We start from the raw sequence: 18,520 nt of genomic DNA, 5'->3' as shown, positions 1-18,520 counted from the left end.
GGATATATTCTCAAAAGTGGGCTCATGTGATAGTTCTATTTTTAATTTCTTGAGAAACCTTCATACTGTTTACCATAGCAGTTTATATTTCCACCAAAAGTGTACAAGAATCCCCTTTTCTTCACATTCTAATAAGTATTTGCTATCTCTTGTCTTTTTAATAATCGCCATCCTGATGGGTATGAGGTGATATCTCATTGTGGTTTTAATTTACATTTCCCTGATGATTAATGGTGTTTAGCAACTTTTCATGTGCCGTTGGCCATTTATATGTCTTTTTTTGAAAAATATCTATTCAGGTTCTTTGCCTGTTTTTAAGCTATATTTTGGTTTGCTTTTGAGTTGTATGCATTTTTTGCATTATTAACCCCTTATTGGATATGTGTCAACTTATCATACTTGTAGTTTCCAGTATTCATCAGTCTCTCTCAGAACCTTGACTTAACTCATATTATTTCACCTACCTCAGTTTCCCTTTGACACTCATTTTGTCAGGTGAACATTTTCTCCCTATTTTTTTACAACTCTATTAAGGCATTTCCTTCCCTAGAAAACCTCCTCTAACTTTTCCCCAACTCCTCATTCTAGATAAGTTGCCTTTCCTATATACACCAGTAGCACTCTTTGCTTATTTCTAAACTGTATCTTTAATCATATTTCATAGTAATATATTCCCTGGTCCCTTATTACCCCCTTGAAGATATGGACCATAGCTTTTACCTCCATACCTTCAATACCTACCAAAATAGCTTGAACAAAATATATATTTATCAAAAGAACAATTAGTTGTGACAAACCTCATATTTCAAATACTGTAATAGAACGCTGATTAGCAAAAATTATCTGTAGATAAAACAGCTTGCTTTCTCTCCCCCAAATCTGTGAAAACTAATTGATAAAACTGGGAACTTTCCAAGAGCTAAAGAGCACTGAAGAAATTCTGGAGAGTTCCATTCACCATTACCACTCTTTCCTTATACTCACACACACGCACGCACACACTCATCCTCACATGCACACACCCTCCTCCACCTACCAGTTTGAGATTAAAATATATCAAAGAACAAAAGAAGAAAAATGAAAAAGAAAAGATGAAGGTAAGGACAATGAATAGACAGAAATTGCAGAACTTTGTACTTAACCAAAATTGGGAAAACATAATTAAAGCCATTTAAAAATAAAAGAAAGACAGTGTAGCCTCTGAGCTCCTTAAAGCTTTCTCAAGCCTATCAACAGAGCATCTCCTTTGTGTGGGTGACATGGTCTTTATGAGGGACCTTATTGCAAAGCCTTCTGGTGGTTATTGCTCAAGCAGTGGTACCAGTAGAAGCATCCTTCCATGAAGTTTGCTTTTGGAATCCATAGATTTTTTACCACTGATCACCAATCTGTGATTTCAAGTTGAAAGTACAGGCTAAGGAAAAGAAGTTTGAACGTGAAAATCTTTTTCAGTACCTTCTTTACCGTGGCCACAGGATTAGACTCCACAGTGGCACTGTTCCATAGGCACTTAAGTACATGCTTGGTGCAGAGAGAAACTTTCTTGAGTTTGGCCTTGTAGCTGCAGTCAGATTAGAAGAGAGTTTTGTCAGGGTCTCAAGGACCTTGGCCAGTGAGAAGGGTGACCCACAGATTTTAGGCAGGAACAAGTGGAAAAGAGGAGTAAAGAGCCTCACTGCACAATGATAAGATGGAAAGGAGGGATAAGAGGTAGTGACAGAGGTGGCAGGCTAGAATACAGTTCTGGGTTTAAACAACTTTTGGGGGCGTAATTGAAGGACTCTGGTTTCATCCATCTTTCACCTCTCCTGGCCCTCCACAAAAACATTCATCAGCCTGTTTCTATTGAGCATGACACTGTTAGACACATAAACAGACCATGGCAGTTTTATTCTTCAGGAGGAACTACTTCTGTTTTATTGGTTAATGCAGGGTAACTGCTGTTCTGTCTTTGAATATCTCTTTTACTTCTCTTGAGGAAGTATACATTGAATTTTTTCTGTGAATAAAGAAAAGCAGAAAATCTCTATGCACTAAGCATTAAAATCTGCCTCCCTTGGAACATTTTTTTTATGAATCACTCTGTCACTCAAGAAGGTGATTGAAAGGCACTATGAAGGCTGCTAACCAAAACCACATGGACTTGGTCTGTTTCAGATCTGAATCACCTTAGGAAATGATGATAAAGAAGCAAACGTTTTTAACATTCAAAATTCCAAAGCTCCTATCATTGTAAACTTGAATCATCTCTTGAATACTGACAATGTCTCAAGAGGAAAATAAATATGTATATTTATTTCATTTATTTATAAATGCATTTGTACATGTGTATATATAAATCCATATACACATAAAATATATTCTGCTCCAAGTATTTCTCTCTTCCCTCTTCATTAATTCAACTTCTGTCACAGCCAGGCTCAACTTTGGCCTCTGCCATGAGCTGTTTAAGCCCACTCTGATCTCATCCTTATCTAATGTTAGCGTATTTACTACCTACACCAATGTTTTCAGAACTTAGCTATCAACAGTAATTTTTGTACTTTATATTATTAGTTAGCTGTAATGTAAAGTACAAAAAAAATGTGCCTACCTCTTGTTTCCCTTCGTTCACAGTGCCTTCAAGTGATATTGAGGGAACAGGCTGGACTTTGGAAACATTTGCTAGGGTTGTCGAACTATGACCTGTTTTTGTGCACCCAGCAAGTTAACAATGGTTTTTACATTTTTAAAAGGTTAAAAAAAATACACAGACTAAAGGAGAATATGCTACAGGGACCCAGTGGCACTCAAAAGCCAAGATTTTTGCTCTCTGAAAAAAGAAAGTGTTAGTCATGTCCGACTCTTTGTGACCCCATGAACCATAGCCCACCAGACTCCTCCGTCCATGGAATTCTCCAGGCAAGAATACTGAAGTGGTTAGCCATTCTCATCTCCAAGGGATCTTCCCGACCCAGGGATTGAACCCTGGTCTCTTGCATTGCAGACAGATTGTTTAGTCTGAGCCACTAGGAAAGGCCCTTTTGCTCCCTAACCCTTTACATAAAACAGATGCCAAGCCCTGCTTTAAGAATAATGAAAAGTAATAGTGGATAGATAATAAGTCTGACCTTACTGTATATAGGTAATTCTATTAAATAGGGGCAAGTGTTCCCATTTACAAGCTTCTTAACCTAAATAATTAGAATTTTGGACATTTTCTTCTAGGCACAGTGAAGACTCAGTAGACCAACCAACAGCAACAGTAGTAATAGCGACAACTATTTACGTTCTTAAGCACAAGAGCATCGACTTACGCCTTTTTTGTTTGCTTCTATATCCTCGAATATCCAGGACAGTATCATGGCCTGGTTCTGTATTAGTTTCCTAGAACTGCCACAACAAATGACCACAAAGTTGGTGGCTTAAAAACAACAGAAATTTATTCTCATGTAGTTCTGGAGTCCAGGAGTCTGAAATGAAGATGTCAGTCAAGGTCATGCTCCCTCTAAAGGTTCTAGGGGAAAGCCCTTCCTTGTACAGCTCTTACAGTTCTGGGGGTTCCAGCCATTCCTTAGGGTGTAGCACCATAACTCCAATCACCAACTTCATGTTCACATGGCCATCTTCCCTGTGTGTCTCTCTGTGTCTTCTCCTTTTCTTGGGAAGACACCAGACATTGGACTTAGGACTCACACTAAATCCAGGAGTGTTTCATCTCAAGATTCTTAACTAATTAATTGGACAGAGCCCATTTCCAAATAAGGTCACATTTTGATGTTCCAGGTAACTATATGACTTTTGGCGGAACTCTATTCACCCTGCCACAGACCTCAATAAAAGTTTTTGAATGACTACATGAATGAAAGAAGTGACCGTTTAATATATTGCTGACACTGGAGTCATTTCATTTAAACCTTGAAACAATTCTATCAGGTATGTGTTTTTCTATTTTTCAAGTGAAGAACTGAGGTTTCAAGATCTAAGTACCCCGCCTAGTTCACACAGACAATGAAGGCAGGGTCATCCCTGAACCTATGCTCTTCTCCACTAGGCTTGTGTGATTGCCACTGGGCATGACTAAGAAGTGAACTTGAGGAAGGAGATTATGGAATCAAGGAGATCAGATTGTAGGAGTCTTAGTATGAACTTTCCTTTAATTCAGTAGAAAAAAATTTGAGTAGATAGGTAGATATAAACAATAAAGGAAGAGGAAGAGTTAAGATGACTAAGACCTCAGGCTTAGGGAGAGAGTGACTATGATGCTGTATAGAAATAGGAAGCTGGAAAGGGAATCAGCTTGGAAAGAAAAATGATGAGTTTCCATGTCATCAATGGTACATTCAAACTTGGCCTTAAGGCAATTGCAGAGACAGGGCTGGTCCTCAGAACAGAGAATGCGCCTGGGTGTGCAAAGTGAGGTCATCACCACGAGACAGCACCATTACCTCATGAATCACCAGAGTTGAGCCAGCAGCTTGCTGGCCAGATGTCTGGTTATTACTATGTTCATGACTGTCTGAAGCTGCCCTTTATTCCTTCCTAGTGATGGTCAACCTCTCTTTAACTGCTCACTCATTTTGCTCCCTTGCTAGAACTCCAACTGAAGTTTCAGATTATTGAAGCCACGAGGTAGGATCACTTCATCAAGAGAAGTTCATGGCAGCAAAAATACTAAGGAAGCTTCTTTCTTTTAAATCATGACTGAGCCCAACATCAGGCATCCCCTTCATAGCACAAAACAATGAAGTCACATTCTTAGGGTTTGACCACAGCATCCTAATAGCCTGAAAGTGAAAGTGTTAGTTGCTCAGTTGTGTCCGTTCTTTGCAACCCCATGGACTGTAGCCTACCAGGTTCTGTGTCCATGGAGTTCTCCAGGCAAGAATACTGTAGTGGGTTGCCATTCCCTTGTCCAGAGGATCTTCCTGACCCAAGGATTGAACTCAGGTCTCTTGCATTGCAGGCAGATTCTAATAGTCTGACATTGCATTGAAGATCCCAACAGGAAGGGCCTGCTCTGCCAGAGAGCTGACTCTTCGGCATTTTTCAGAGAATCCCGGCTTGTTGACGTCTTAGACATCTGAGAACAGGCTGAGAGAAGTTGAACTATGTCTGAAAGACGCATAAGCAGACACTGAATTTCAAAGCTCTGTGCCTCAGCCTGTGGTCAGCTCTCAATACCACCCACCTCCCAGTCCAATGTAACAAATATAAGAGAGCACATGAACGAAATTTAGGGAAACAAGCGAAGTGGAGTTCCTGAAATTAAAGCAGTTGAGTTTTAGCCAACTCTGTTAAAAAGCTTAGACAAAGAATAGCTTTCTATTTTTGAAATATGTATCCCCCTGAAAAACATTATTACATGTCCATAAAATATGCCCAAAATATAAAACATAATTATGAATAAAGTTAATATTAAATTGTCTCTTAATTTAGTCATGGGCAAGGAGGGAAGAGAGCTGGTATGAGTGAACTGGCAAAGATCTCACAAGATAGAACATTTTTAAAAATCTCTCTGCAAGACTGATTTAAATTATCTATAGATGAGCTAAATTTGTCCTATAGATCAATTAGGAATCACTATTTTAAATATATCACATACTTAATTATACTGAATTAAATGTAATTGCATATTCACTGCATGCATCATAATGTTAATTAGGGGAAACATTTTGAATCAAATACATTGAAGTATATAGCACTTCAGTTTTCTTTATATATATAAAAAAAATAGTATATGTTTCAGTCAGGTTAGAAATATTTGTCAAGTACTCATGAAAAGGTAAAGAAAGACTAAATTAAAGTATCACTTCAAGGTTTACGGATTGTTGAGTAATTCCTGTTATTTAACTCTGACTGTATATGGGCTTCCCTCATGGCTCAGCAGTAAAGAATCCACCTGCAAGGCAGAAGACACAAGAGACACAGGTTCGATCCCTGAGTGGGGAAGATCCCCTGGAGAAGGGCTTTAGCAACCTCTCCAGTGTTCTTGCCTGGAGAATCTCATGGACAGATGAATCTGGCAGGCTACAGTCCATAGGGTTGTAAAGAGTTGGACACAACTGAAGTGACAGAGCACACATGCATATGACAGTATATAAGGTTCTAGGTTAAAGAAACAAGCCTTTAACAAGTTTAAAGAAAAACCAAAACAGAATGTTTACCATTGTTTCTCAGAATTAACATCACATAATTATTTTAGAAGAGGATAAACCTTTAAAAGCTAAATGCTTTTTCAAACTTCTTATAAAATGGGTGTATGTATCCAGAGTCTATGTATGTTTTTGAAGCAGCCTCTGGTGGTTGGGGGACAGTGATGACTCACGGCATCTTAAACATTGTGAGCAATCATTTGTTCCAACAGTGGGCGGGGGGGCAGCTTGGTGATTCCAGGCCCAGGGAAGCTTTGGAAAGTCACCCATAGACCCACAGCATGGTACAGCTGGAAGAGAAGGTTGAAATCAGTTCTCTCCACCTCTCTCTTTATAGATAAGAAGCAGGAAGCCTAGGACAGTAGTGAAGACCCTGGGGCACAATGACCTCAGTTTAGTCTTAGCCCTGCTACAGCTGGTCATGTGACCTTTCAGTCCTTCAATTTGCTCCTAGGATTGTTAAGAGGATTCAGTGAATGAATATTTCAAAAGTGCTTAGAACAATGTTGGACACATTATACATACTATGAACAAATGTTTGTTAAATAAATAAAGTAAAACTCGGACCTAGATAGATCAAGCAATTTGCCTGAGTTCATGGGATTCATCAAATCTTAGCTAGGGTAGAACTATTCCTCTCCTGTTCTCATTTTTCACTCCTCCCAGGTCCTTATTAGACTATCCTTAGAGTGTGGGTTTGCCTCAGAAATGCTGTAAGAACCAATAAATAAATAGCACGATGCAATATAGGGAATACAGAGTTTAGATCAACACCTTGGATTCAGGTTCTAATTGTTGTTGTTTAGTCGCTAAGTTGTGTCCAAATCTTTGCAGCTCTATGGACTGTAAACCCCCAGGCTCCTCTGTCCATGGAATTTCCCAGGCAAGGATACTGGAGCAGGTTGCCATTCTTTTCTCCAGGGGACCTTCCCAACCCAGGGATTGAACCCAGATTTCCAGCTTTACAGGTGGATTCTTTACCACTGAGCCACCAGGGAAGCCCTCAGGCTCTGATACTTAGCATCGACTCTCTGAACCTCAGTTTCTTCACCTGTAGAAATATGATAACCATAACAAACCCAGCTGAGATTTGTTGAGAGAATCAGATGAGATAATGTACTTTGAAAACCATAATGCACCATGCAGATGTTATTTAACATCAGTATTGTGAGCTTCTGTGAGCTGAGAAAAGCTATGAGAGTGTTTCACACCTGCTTAGGACATCAAGAAGTTGGTTGGAGAGAATACTTAATAGATTCTCTCCCCTTTATTACTTCCCATTTATTCACTGTTTTCTTTTAAAATTTATTTTTAATGATTATATTCATATACAGAAAAGAATAATGTATACATGTTTGTGTTATGTGTGTGTGAAAAATAAATACTGATTCTCCACCATGAAGCTTAGAGAATATTACCAATGCCTTTGAAGCCCCCATGTGTACCGTCCAGTCATATCCCTCCCCTCCCGCCCCAGAAAATTGGGTAAATGGCATTTGCAAATTATTTGTTCATCTTCCCCTTGCCTTCAGTTGTGCTGCACATGTGTATATGCCTAGGAAATGTATTGTACTGTGTGATTTTCTCTCTTGACTCAAATATCTCAAGCTACCGTATGGTATCTTCCCCGTGCCCTGTACTATCCTCTACCCTTAGTCTTTGTCACTGTCTCCCCTCCCCCATCCAATAAAACACATTACTTCTTTAATTGAAAAGATGTTGCAAAGAGAGACTTCTGAAGAGAGTCAGGCTTCCATGAGCAGGGAGTGGGTATCAGTGGCCAGCGGGAGGGGGATGTCAGCTGCCAAAGCATATGCAAGAATACAAGAATGGGAAGGCTCTTGTCATGATAGGCACTTTGGGTTTCGTTTGGTGTCCTCGGTGGGCACTTCACCATCTTAATGAGAAATCCTCATGCCTTAAGTGGAAAAAAGAATAAAAATGTAAACAGGGGCAGATTCGGATGTCATACAGCTTTTGGGAAGCAACTGCAGTATTGAAGAATGGAGAGACAGCTCATAACTGCTTCAAGGCAGATGAAATGGGACACAGATGAAAGGGGAGCACCTCACCTGGAGCAGTGGTGCAGGGGTGGGTGGAGGTAGCACTGGAGAGACACTGTGGACAGGGTTTAGCAAGACTTAGTAACTGATTGCCTGTGAGACATGCTAGAGAAAGAGAAGTCGGTGATGGCTGAAATTTCAGGTTACCAGGAGGGAAACCTCATAATGATCACTGACCAAAATAGCTGACCGAAAGGTAGATCTGAGAGTCACACTGACTAGAACAGCCCAAATTGCTGGAGGTCATCTCTGTCCCATGGTCCAGAAAATAATGATTAATTCCAGCCTTTCTCCCAGAGAAGGAATCAGGGAGGGCAAATCTACATTTCCTACTTTGAAGAGTTGTGGGTTTACATGTTGAATGGTAACTTTTGTTAAGTGATTCTTACTCTTGAGAATTACAACTTCCCTGACTTTCAGCTTCTGGTACATAAAATGAGGGGGCTGGAGTAAGATGATCTCTAAGGCCCTTTCCATTTCTGTAACTGTGAAATCCTAGGAATTTTGCCCAGAATAGTTAACAGTAGCAAAAGCAGTTCTTGAGCTTGAGAATCAGAGAGAATTAAATTTGAATGCCTGTTCCACTGTGAACCTGTGGCCACCCTTGGCTGCCCTGAGCCTCCTGCTGAAATTCAACGTGCTAGAACCTCACCGGGCTACTGTGTCTCTGCTTGTATGTGAAAATGCCCAACTCAGTGCCTGGCACAGTGTAGGTGCAGGCTAAAGACTGATTTCCTCCCTCCCTTCCTTCCTTCCTCCTTTTGTTACCAAAAAGAGAGTTTCGTCTGGCTCCTCAACTGGTGCTGGGGTGAACCTTTCTTGTTAGACTCTTCTGTGGTGCCCCCAAAGCAGCTGTTGTGCCAAAGAACTGCTGTCCCCGAGCTGCATTCACTTTTACCCCAAAGCACAAGACCTCTGGGTTCAAGAGAAACACAAGAGCTCAAGTGGCAAGGAGACCCCTGGCGGTGGGTCTATAGTTGTCCTTCCAGTTGGAGGCAAATCCCACTCCAGATGTCACATCCAGAAACTAAAGTCACCCCATCTTCCCTGAGCAAATGAGCAACGAACACATTCACTTGTTATCTGTAAGAGACAGAATGAATCTGATGACTATCTCGTCGTATTTACACAGTACTTTACCTTTGCACTGCCGAGAGTTTAAACCAAGGCTCCTTAATAGTTAAAAGTCTACTGTTCGAGCTCAAAGACAGCCTGCAGCTCGGTAAGCCAGTTCCGGCCACCCTGACCACAGCCGTCAAGTTCATTTGGATTCTCAGCAAGAAGAGACAAGAAGTCGTCCCTCTCCTGCAGATCTCAGCTGTGGAGAAAAGGAAAAGGAAAAAGGTTGGGTTGGGGTCCCTGGCTTATGAAATTTGAATGCCACTCAAACCAGATATAATGTTTGTTGGCTTTGGCTCCAAAGTACACAATTTTTCAAGATCAAGGAATTATGTACATTCTATTCCAACACTGTACAGAGTTTCTGTACTTTGGAATTTGCTGGGGGGTGGGAGAAGAGGGAGTAGAGACATAACTTAATCCTCTCAGTCCTTGAGGAACTACCATTTAGAGAACTTACTATTTCCTGAAGGAGAAGCCTTGAAGTGTGCAATGTAAATATTACGTTAATTCTGATGCAGAGTTCTACGGTTGTTAAGCCTTACATGTGATAAAGCCAATAAGCAAATGAAATTTCACTATTTTAGAGCATCATACCATATGTTTGCTTTGTACATTTTTAAAATCAGTTATTAACTAATGGTAAAAAAAAAAAAAAAAGCCTTACACATGAGAAAACAGACAAATAGAAGCTAAGGTTCTGGTCCTGTTTTTCTGCCTTCATTTAGAAAAGACCAGTGAGGTCCTGCAGGTTTGCAGACAATCTGAGGTGCATCCAACCTCTGTTCTCCAGGTTGCCCCATTCAGCAACACAGATCACAAAGCAAGCTGGGTAGGCAAATGGGCTTTAACCCTGGGTTACTTTGCACATGCATTAATTTTTCAGTAGACTTGTTAAATACACACAATGTGCTAGGCAGGGTACACGGTGAGGTTAAAAGATGAATGAGACAGTTCCTGGACTCTTGTTTGGTGTTCAGTCAATAACTAAGTCATGTCAGAATCTTTGTGATCCCATAGACTGCAACATGCCTGCCTTCCCTGATCTTCACTATCTCCTGGAGTTTTTTGCTCAAATTCGTGTCCATTGAGTCAGTGATGCCATCCTACCATCTCATCTCTTGTCACCCTCTTCCCCTGTCCTCAATCTTTCCCAGCCCCAGGGTTTTTCCCCAGTGAGTTGGCTCTTCACATCAGGTAACCAAAGTATTGGAGCTTCAGCCTCAGCATCAGTCCTTTCAATGAATATTCAGGGTTGATTTCCTTTAGGATTGACTGGTTTGATATCCTTGGTGTCCAAGGGACTCTCAAGAGTCTTATTGAGCACCACAGTTCAAAAACATCAATTCTTCAACAGTTAATCTTCTTTGTGGTCCAACTTTCACATCCATACATGGAAAAACCAAAACTTTGACTATGTGGACTTTTGTCGGCAAAGTGATAGTTCTGCTTTCTAATATGCTGTCTAGGTTTGTAATAGCTTTTCTTCCAAGGAGCAAGCATCTTTTAATTTCATGGCTGTAGTCACCACTTACTGTAATTTTGGAGCCCAAGAAAATCTGTCATTATCTCCATTTTTCCCCCCGTCTGTTTGCCATGATGAAGTGATAGGACCAGATGCCATGATCTTAGTTTTTTGAACGTTGAGTTTTAAGCCAGCTTTTTCACTCTCCTCTTTCACCCTCATCAAGAGGCTCTTTAATTTCTCTTCTCTTTCTGCCATTAGAGTGGTATCATCTAGTAGACTGCTGCTGCTAGCTTACAACCTAAGACTCTACTCCACAATTTGCCAATTGTTTTATATATTAATGAATCCATCATATCTCCACCAGCACTGAATCCCAAGTCAAGTCTGAGCCTTTAAAGTTCCCATAATGCCTCCTAGACATAGAAAAAAGTAGAACAAGAAATGAACAAAATCAGAGAAGCTGACTCTGAAGAGCAGCCTCCTCTATAACAGGATACTTGAGAAGGCCTTTGATTTAAAATTGGCCTCTGTTCCTTTAAGAAGCTTCTCTAGTTCCGGCCCTCTTCAAAATGGATGATTGATCACCAGTGGAAACCTAATTACCAATTAATCAGTTGCTATTGAATTGATGATACATCTCAGTTATCTGCTACTCCTCAGAGCAATCTATAGCACTTTAGTGAAGAAAAGCTTCTAATTAAATAGTGAAAGAGTACTCACTAATATATATCAAAAATGTCTAGAACTAGACCATCTTATTAACTGTAAGTCATAACTTTAGCATCTCTGAGACCCTCTGTTCACTAATTTTTCACCATTTAAAATAAAAAAGTAGTTGTTGCTATATAAAACAGCACATTAGGTTATATTTAACCATAAAAGTTAATAGATGTAAGAACTTTGCATTCTGTGTGACATAGTTTGACATTATGGAATAAGCCATACATGTTGTTACATGTTGTTGTTGTTTAATCGTGTCCAACTGTTTTGTGACTCCCATGGACTGTAGCCCTCCAGGCTCCTCTGTTCATGGGATTTCCCAGGCAAGAATACTAGAGTGGTTTTTCATTTCCTTCTCCAGGGGATGTTCTAACCCAGGGATCGAATCTACATCTCCTGCATTGGCAGGTGGTTTTTTTTTCCACTGCGCCACCAGGGAAGCCTGTTTTACATAAGGGTACTTAAATTTTTTATTTCAGTTTGTTCTTAAACACTTAGTTGGTTTGAAATATACTATAACAACTTTCTGATTGTGACAAATGCAATAGGACAATAATAGAAAATCTCTATAATCTTTAAATCATTTTCCTGGGCTTGTAGCCACATACAAAGATGTGTAAAACAGAACTTTTTCTCTTTCTTCCAAGTTAGGCTTTGTTTTACTTATACACCTTTTTGTCCCAGTTGTCTGCCTCAGTGTTACCAGTTTGCAATCATTTTGTCAGGATAGTCGGAGTCAGTCTCTCCATTTGTCTCTTGTAAACTCTTAAACTACCCCCATACCTGAAAAAGAAAAAATAGCTTTAGTAATTTGGTTCGTATCTCCACATTCATTCCCCATCTACCCATAATTGATTTGCTTACTTGTTCATTCATTCAATTAATATTTATTAAACATCTACTGCGTGTGGCAGTTCATCTCCTACTAACAGTACAGTAGTAAAGAAGCAGTCTCTGATCATAGGAAGCCGCTTGGGACGTCTCACACCACTCACATATCACAAACACAAATAGTGGTTGGAGCTGCGAGTGCCATTTCACATAGGTAAATGGTATTATGGCAGTCCGTCATAGAAGCATTTGACCTCGATATTGAGATCAGGGTAGACATTTTGAAGAATTGATGACAAACGAGATCCGAAGGAGGTATAGGAGTTACCAAGGTGAATGGAGGTGGGACGAGCAGAAGGAACAGTATGTTCAGAGACTCTGTAAGGAGGACATTTGGCTTATTTGGAGAACTGAAAGAAGGCCAGCTCACTGACGCATAGGGAGCAAGGAAGAAATCAATGCAGGCTGAGTATGGAGAATTTGAACAGGGGCCGGATGAGGCAGGATCCAACCGGGCATGTTAAAAATATTGTCCTTGTACCTAAGAGCAATGGGGAAATGCTTAAGCATTTTAAGCAGAGTGACATGATGAGATATGTTGTTTAAAATGAAAACTTGGCTGCAGTGTGGAGAATGGATCTAGAAAGAGGTTGAATGAGATTGGACTGGTCAGGTCCAGTTAAGCCATTCTCATAGTCCTGGATAGAGATGGGGGTATCTTGGATGAAGTTGCCATGGTGGAGACAGAGAAAACTAGATGGACCCAGGAGATATTTAGAAAGTACAATTGATGGGACTTGGCAGTAGACAGTTTATGGGGAGGAATCAGGGATGACACTTGAATTTCTGACTTGTGCACCTGGAGAAATGGTAGAGCCATTTGCTGGGGTATATTGTATCATGAGATCAGGCAAGGAGGATTATTGTTTCTACTTTGGTCATGTTGAGCTTGAATTCTCTGAGACATCTGAATACCAGTTTTGTAGGCAGTTTGATAAATGTACAGTCAGCTCAGAGGAGCAGTGTAGCCTGGAGGCAGATATATGAGTGTCACCTAAAAAGAATAAAACATATCCTGGGTAGAGAGTGTCAAGAGTGAGCAGCGGAGCAGCCCTAGGATGGAGCCTTGAGAAACCCTAACATTGCTAGGCAAGCATGGATGGTCCTGCAGAGGAGACAAATGATACAGTTTGAAAAGTAGTATTAGAAGGGAAAGTAGTATGTCAAGGCTGTATATTGTCACCCTGCTTATTTAACTTATATGCAGAGTACATCATGAGAAATGATGGACTGGATGAAACACAAGCTGGAATCAAAATTGCTGGGAGAAATATCAATAACCTCAGATATGCAGATGACACCACCTTTATGGCAGAAAGCAAAGAAAAACTAAAGAGCCTCTTGATGAAAGTGAAAGAGGAGAGTGACAAAGTTGGCTTAAACCTCAGTATTCAGAAAACTGAGATCATGGCATCTGTTCCCATCACTTCATGGCAAATGGATGGTAAACAATGGAAACAGTGAGAGACTTTATTTTGGGGGGCTCCAAAATCACTGCAGATGGTGACTGCAGCCATGAAGTTAAGTTTCCTTCCAGCTCCTTGGAAGGAAAGTTATGACCAACCTAGACAGCATTTTAAAAAGCAGAGACATCACTTTGCCAACAAAGGTCCATCTAGTCAAAGCTATGGTTTTTCCAGTAGTCATGTATGGATGTGAGAGTTTGACTGTAAAGAAAGCTGAGCATCGAAGAATTGATGCTTTTGAACTGTGGTATTGGAGAAGACTCTTGAGAGTCCCTTGGACAGCAAGGAGATCCAACCGGTCCATCCTAAAGGAGATCAGTCCTGGGTGTTCATTGGAAGGACTGATGTTGAAACTGAAACTCCAATACTTTGGCCACCTGATGCAAAGAGCTGACTCATTTGAAAAGACCCTGATTCTGGGAAAGATTGAGGGCAGGAGGAGAAGGGGACGACAGAGGATGAGATGGTTGGATGGCATCACCAACTCGATAGTCATGAGTTTGGGTGGACTTCAGGGGTTGGTGATGGACAGGGAGACCTGGTGTGCTGCGATTCATGGGGTCGCAAAGAGTCAGACACAACTGAGCGGCTGAACTGAAAACATTTGATGTATAACTTTTGCATTTTTTTGAGCCTTTCACCATAATGAGGACAACTTTTCTGTGTTCTCTGTGTATTGGGTTCTTTTATAAGAGATTTCTGTAAACTAGCTCATTTAATCTTTACAGCAGCTCTGTAAGGTAGGTGCATTTCTGTAATTTTCTCAGTTTTACAAATGGAAGAACTGAAACAGAAGTAACATGAATTTCACAAACATATTATAGATAATCGCTGTATGATGCAGGCACCTGAGTCTGGGGTTGGTTCTCTGCTGCTTTCCCATGAATTATCTATAAATCATCACTCCTCACCACCTCATTGTACACAAAGTCACACAGTTTAAAATATACTGTCCCAGTGTGACTCCCACATTTATGATTATTCCAGTTGATATCCATCTCATTGGACTTTCCTGCTAGAAGCATTGCCTTTATGTCCAGGCCTGAGACATTCATAGTTTTTTTTTCTCCTACTAGCGCCCGCTGAAGTCTGTTTTTATGTACTTACATGTGGCCATTTTTATGTACTTACATGTGGAACTGTGGTACAAACTGTGATAAGATCTGACCCTGGTTTTAGAAAGTCAGAGTGCAAATATTAGTTGCTCCATTGTGTCTGACTCTGCAACCCCATGGACTGTAGCCCACAAGGCTCCTCTGCCCATGGGATTCTCCAGGCAAGAATACTCAAGTGGATTGCCATTCCCTTTGCCAGGAGATCTTCCTGACCCAGAGATCAAGCCCAGGGTCTCCTGCATTGCAGGCAGATTCTTTAACATCTGAGCCACCAAGGAAGCCCTAGTTTTTGAGTCTGTGTATATACAACAGCACTTACTGATACTGAAGTCATTTAGATCACTGGAACTGTTTCTGCCTATCTGGGGCTATATGTCCATTTGCAGATTGTCTGTTATCCCATTCCCTCTAACCTCTGAAAAGACACCGGAAAGTTTCTTAACAGCTTGCTCACATCTGGACTCACATTAATTCTATGACCATATTTTATTCCAGACACTTTTGAGAAATTCATCAGGATGTGAAGTGCGCAATGATGAATATCGAACGGAATTTACCACAGCTTTGCCGCGCGTTGACTTATTCATGGGCCAGTTCAACCAAGTCCTCTTAACATCTATATCCACCTTTATCAAAGGAGATCTCACTATCGCTAATCTCGGGACGTCAGAGGGTCGATTCATGCAGGTACAATACTCTCTGAGAGTGGCTGTGTCTGTTTTATCCAGTGTCATACAATTAATTTGCTTCTCTTTTTACAGTAAGGTTTTGGCAAATACTGTAAAGTGAAAATCACAGTGGAAGCTAGAGACACAGACTGAAAGCAAAACAATGAAGCCTAGTCCCTTTCTTGACGTGTATGACCTTTTTTGTTAAATTCTTAAAGCTTTCAGTTTAAATGTGGTTGCTTTAATTTTCTTGCCTGGAACAGTTTGAGGTTTTTTTTTCCATTCATGATTTAAATCACATGATTGGAAAATAAAATGAAACAATTAAAGCACTTCCAGGCGATGTTTTCCTATTTCAGGGGAAGCTACGGATCAAAGGAGAGCTATTGTGTGAACCGTGCGTCTCCATGAGAGGAAACATTCACATCATTGAGAAATATTGGCAGGCGTTAGGAAGGGACATTATCATCAGAATCCCATTGTAACTCCAGCTCTTCTGATTCTGCAAAATGATGGGGTCAGACACAAAGAAGTGCAAACACTGGGGGTAAAAAGATCCAGATTTTGTTAAGAAATGCTTTTAATGGATAGCAACAGTATTCCCATACAATAAAAGTTCACATTTCAGAGTCGCAGTTATCATGTCTCCTAGATACAAATACCCTAGCACTTTGCAGAAATTAAGATGCTCTCATGTTGGGTCTGTTTTACTGTTTTAATAGTTATTGGTAGTGCTTTCAACATGAGTTCATTAATAGATTCTTGGTTAATGCACAATGACGATGGTAGCTATGGAAATGTTGACTTTCCACAAAGACTAGAAATTTCTTTAAAAGGGAGATATTTATTTTGTGATCATCTGACATAATTAACATCCTGGTCAGGAAATGACTGTAAAGCAATTGAAGATGATGATGTTTTCCTATGACTTGCTCATTTGTACATTCTCTATCTATATTCTTTAACAAAACATATTTTTAAAAACTACCACTGTCTTTATAGCGGTCTGGATATGCATCAAATGTTCTTGTACTAGTGGGCCTGGTGGAATTTTTGCAAAATCATAAAACGTGTAAATAAAACTTTCCCACTTCACAACGAATCATATAGATCTAAATGATTCCACACTTGGTCTCCCCTCGTCACATTGCTTCACAATTAACTATGCATTTTCTTCCTTGTTCCCTCTCTCCCAGTGCAGTGTTCCTATTTACCCACTTCAAACCATTTAATTCTGTCCTCAAAATGTTAAGGAGAGATTCCCAGCCCCATCCCACACAGACAAGCACTCTTAACAAATTTGAAATATGGTCATATCCACTATCCTTGTAAAATGTGTGTTGTTATCTGGTGTTTATATGTGTTTTTAGTTGATATTGATGTTATTCTAGAGAATTCCAAGAAAAATCTGAAGAATGAATGAAGCTAGCATCTATTGAATTCTTACTGGCTTCCCTATGTTCATTTGCCTCCTTTTATCTTTTTTTCTGCTTTCGTTTTTTTATTTTGTGTATTACCTCACCAATCCGGTTGCATATTAATAAGCTTTCTACAGTCACTTTAGGTCTGACACTTTTTCACATCACAAGGTTCCTGGCCTATTTCCAGATTCTGAAGTTCTAATAAAATTCCATTTTTGTATAGATTGCTTTAATAACTGAGTAAATTCTGCTGTGTGACAGATTTCAGATTTCACCAAGTGGTATGTTATATATATATCAGTTTCATTAGAATAGAAATGCTGTAACAAATGTTTTATTCTTATCTCCCAGCATTTTCATCAAAGAAGCTATAGCATATCTGTGCATCCATAATACCAAAGATGAAAATCAGTATTTAAATAAATACTTTTCTTATGAAAAGCACTGATATCCTTGATTTTTAAAACCAAAGATGAAAATAAGTATTTAAATAAATACTTTTCTTATGAAAAGCACTGATATCTTTGATTTTTTGAAAGCAGGTAACTCTCAATTCATTCCTTATATATCAGGAACATACTAACTATGCTTTACTAGGCAAATAAGTGAGGCAACAGAAGCTGTGACAGAGAACCTTCCTCTGAAGAACTAAATTTTCAGTAGGGGAGATAGAAACATGTACCTGATACCTAGAGAAAACAAAGACATAAAAGGCACAAGGCTATTGAGACTCACCGAGAGAGAATCTGTTTCTCTGCCACTTGCCTAAGAGAATTCCATTTGGTAAAATTTTATGTAAATAATCCTAGACCATTTGAAGGATCAAAGAATCACCATCACTAAAATCCAATTTGTTTACAGCAAATAATGTTGGAGATGGAGTCAGGAGTACAGCAAAAACTTGGGGACCATCCAGCCTAATCTATCCAAGCAGTGACTTAACTTCTGTAAATGTTTTGACTGCGCTGAAGTGCTGAATCTGTGGCCAAGCCTAAGTTTCTACAATCCATGTTTCAATAATACTATGAAGTTTCTGTTACAAAATAGAAGGGACATAATTTTTTTCCCCAAAGACAGCTGCCATACATGAAAAGGAACAGAAGAATGATTTTACTTCCTTCCTACCCTGAAGCCTAAAGGCAAAGTTGCTTTGCAAATGTTTTCTCCCAAGAGTTTGCAGCTGTTTCTGCCTTTCCTATTGTGCTTATGTTCAGCTCTGGCTGGGAATACAAGCTTCAGCTCCAGCTGTTGGGTGCAAAGTGAATCAGGTATTTCACAGTGGTTATTTGATTAGCAAGACTTATATTGTTTAGCTAACAATATTATATGTATGGAAGAAAAGACATTTTTGACATGTTTCTAACATTTAAGCATGTAACTTATCTCATACAGGTGCAGCTATGTCTAAATATACTAATGTGTACATATATTCAAGTCTATCTGTAGAGCCATGTC

General features: G+C 39.7%; 1 protein-coding gene across 5 annotated transcripts in view; it reads left to right on the top strand.

The window, feature by feature from the left end:
• Positions 1–18,520, top strand: part of MET (MET proto-oncogene, receptor tyrosine kinase) — a 111,041-nt gene that overhangs the window by 42,203 nt on the left and 50,318 nt on the right. For 4 of the 5 annotated variants that reach the window (XM_061165305.1, XM_061165306.1, XM_061165304.1 and 1 more), the window contains one exon: positions 15,472–15,663. The exons of the other annotated variant lie outside the window; for it this stretch is intronic. In XM_061165305.1, coding sequence (XP_061021288.1) covers positions 15,472–15,663 — 192 coding nt within the window. The remainder of the gene's footprint in view (positions 1–15,471; positions 15,664–18,520) is intronic. 5 annotated transcript variants of the gene reach the window in all.

The sequence above is a fragment of the Dama dama genome, chromosome 18, assembly GCF_033118175.1.
Source record: "Dama dama isolate Ldn47 chromosome 18, ASM3311817v1, whole genome shotgun sequence".
NCBI lineage: Eukaryota > Metazoa > Chordata > Mammalia > Artiodactyla > Cervidae > Dama > Dama dama.
Note: the sequence above shows the minus strand (reverse complement) of the source record. Positions and strands in the feature narration are given on the sequence as shown.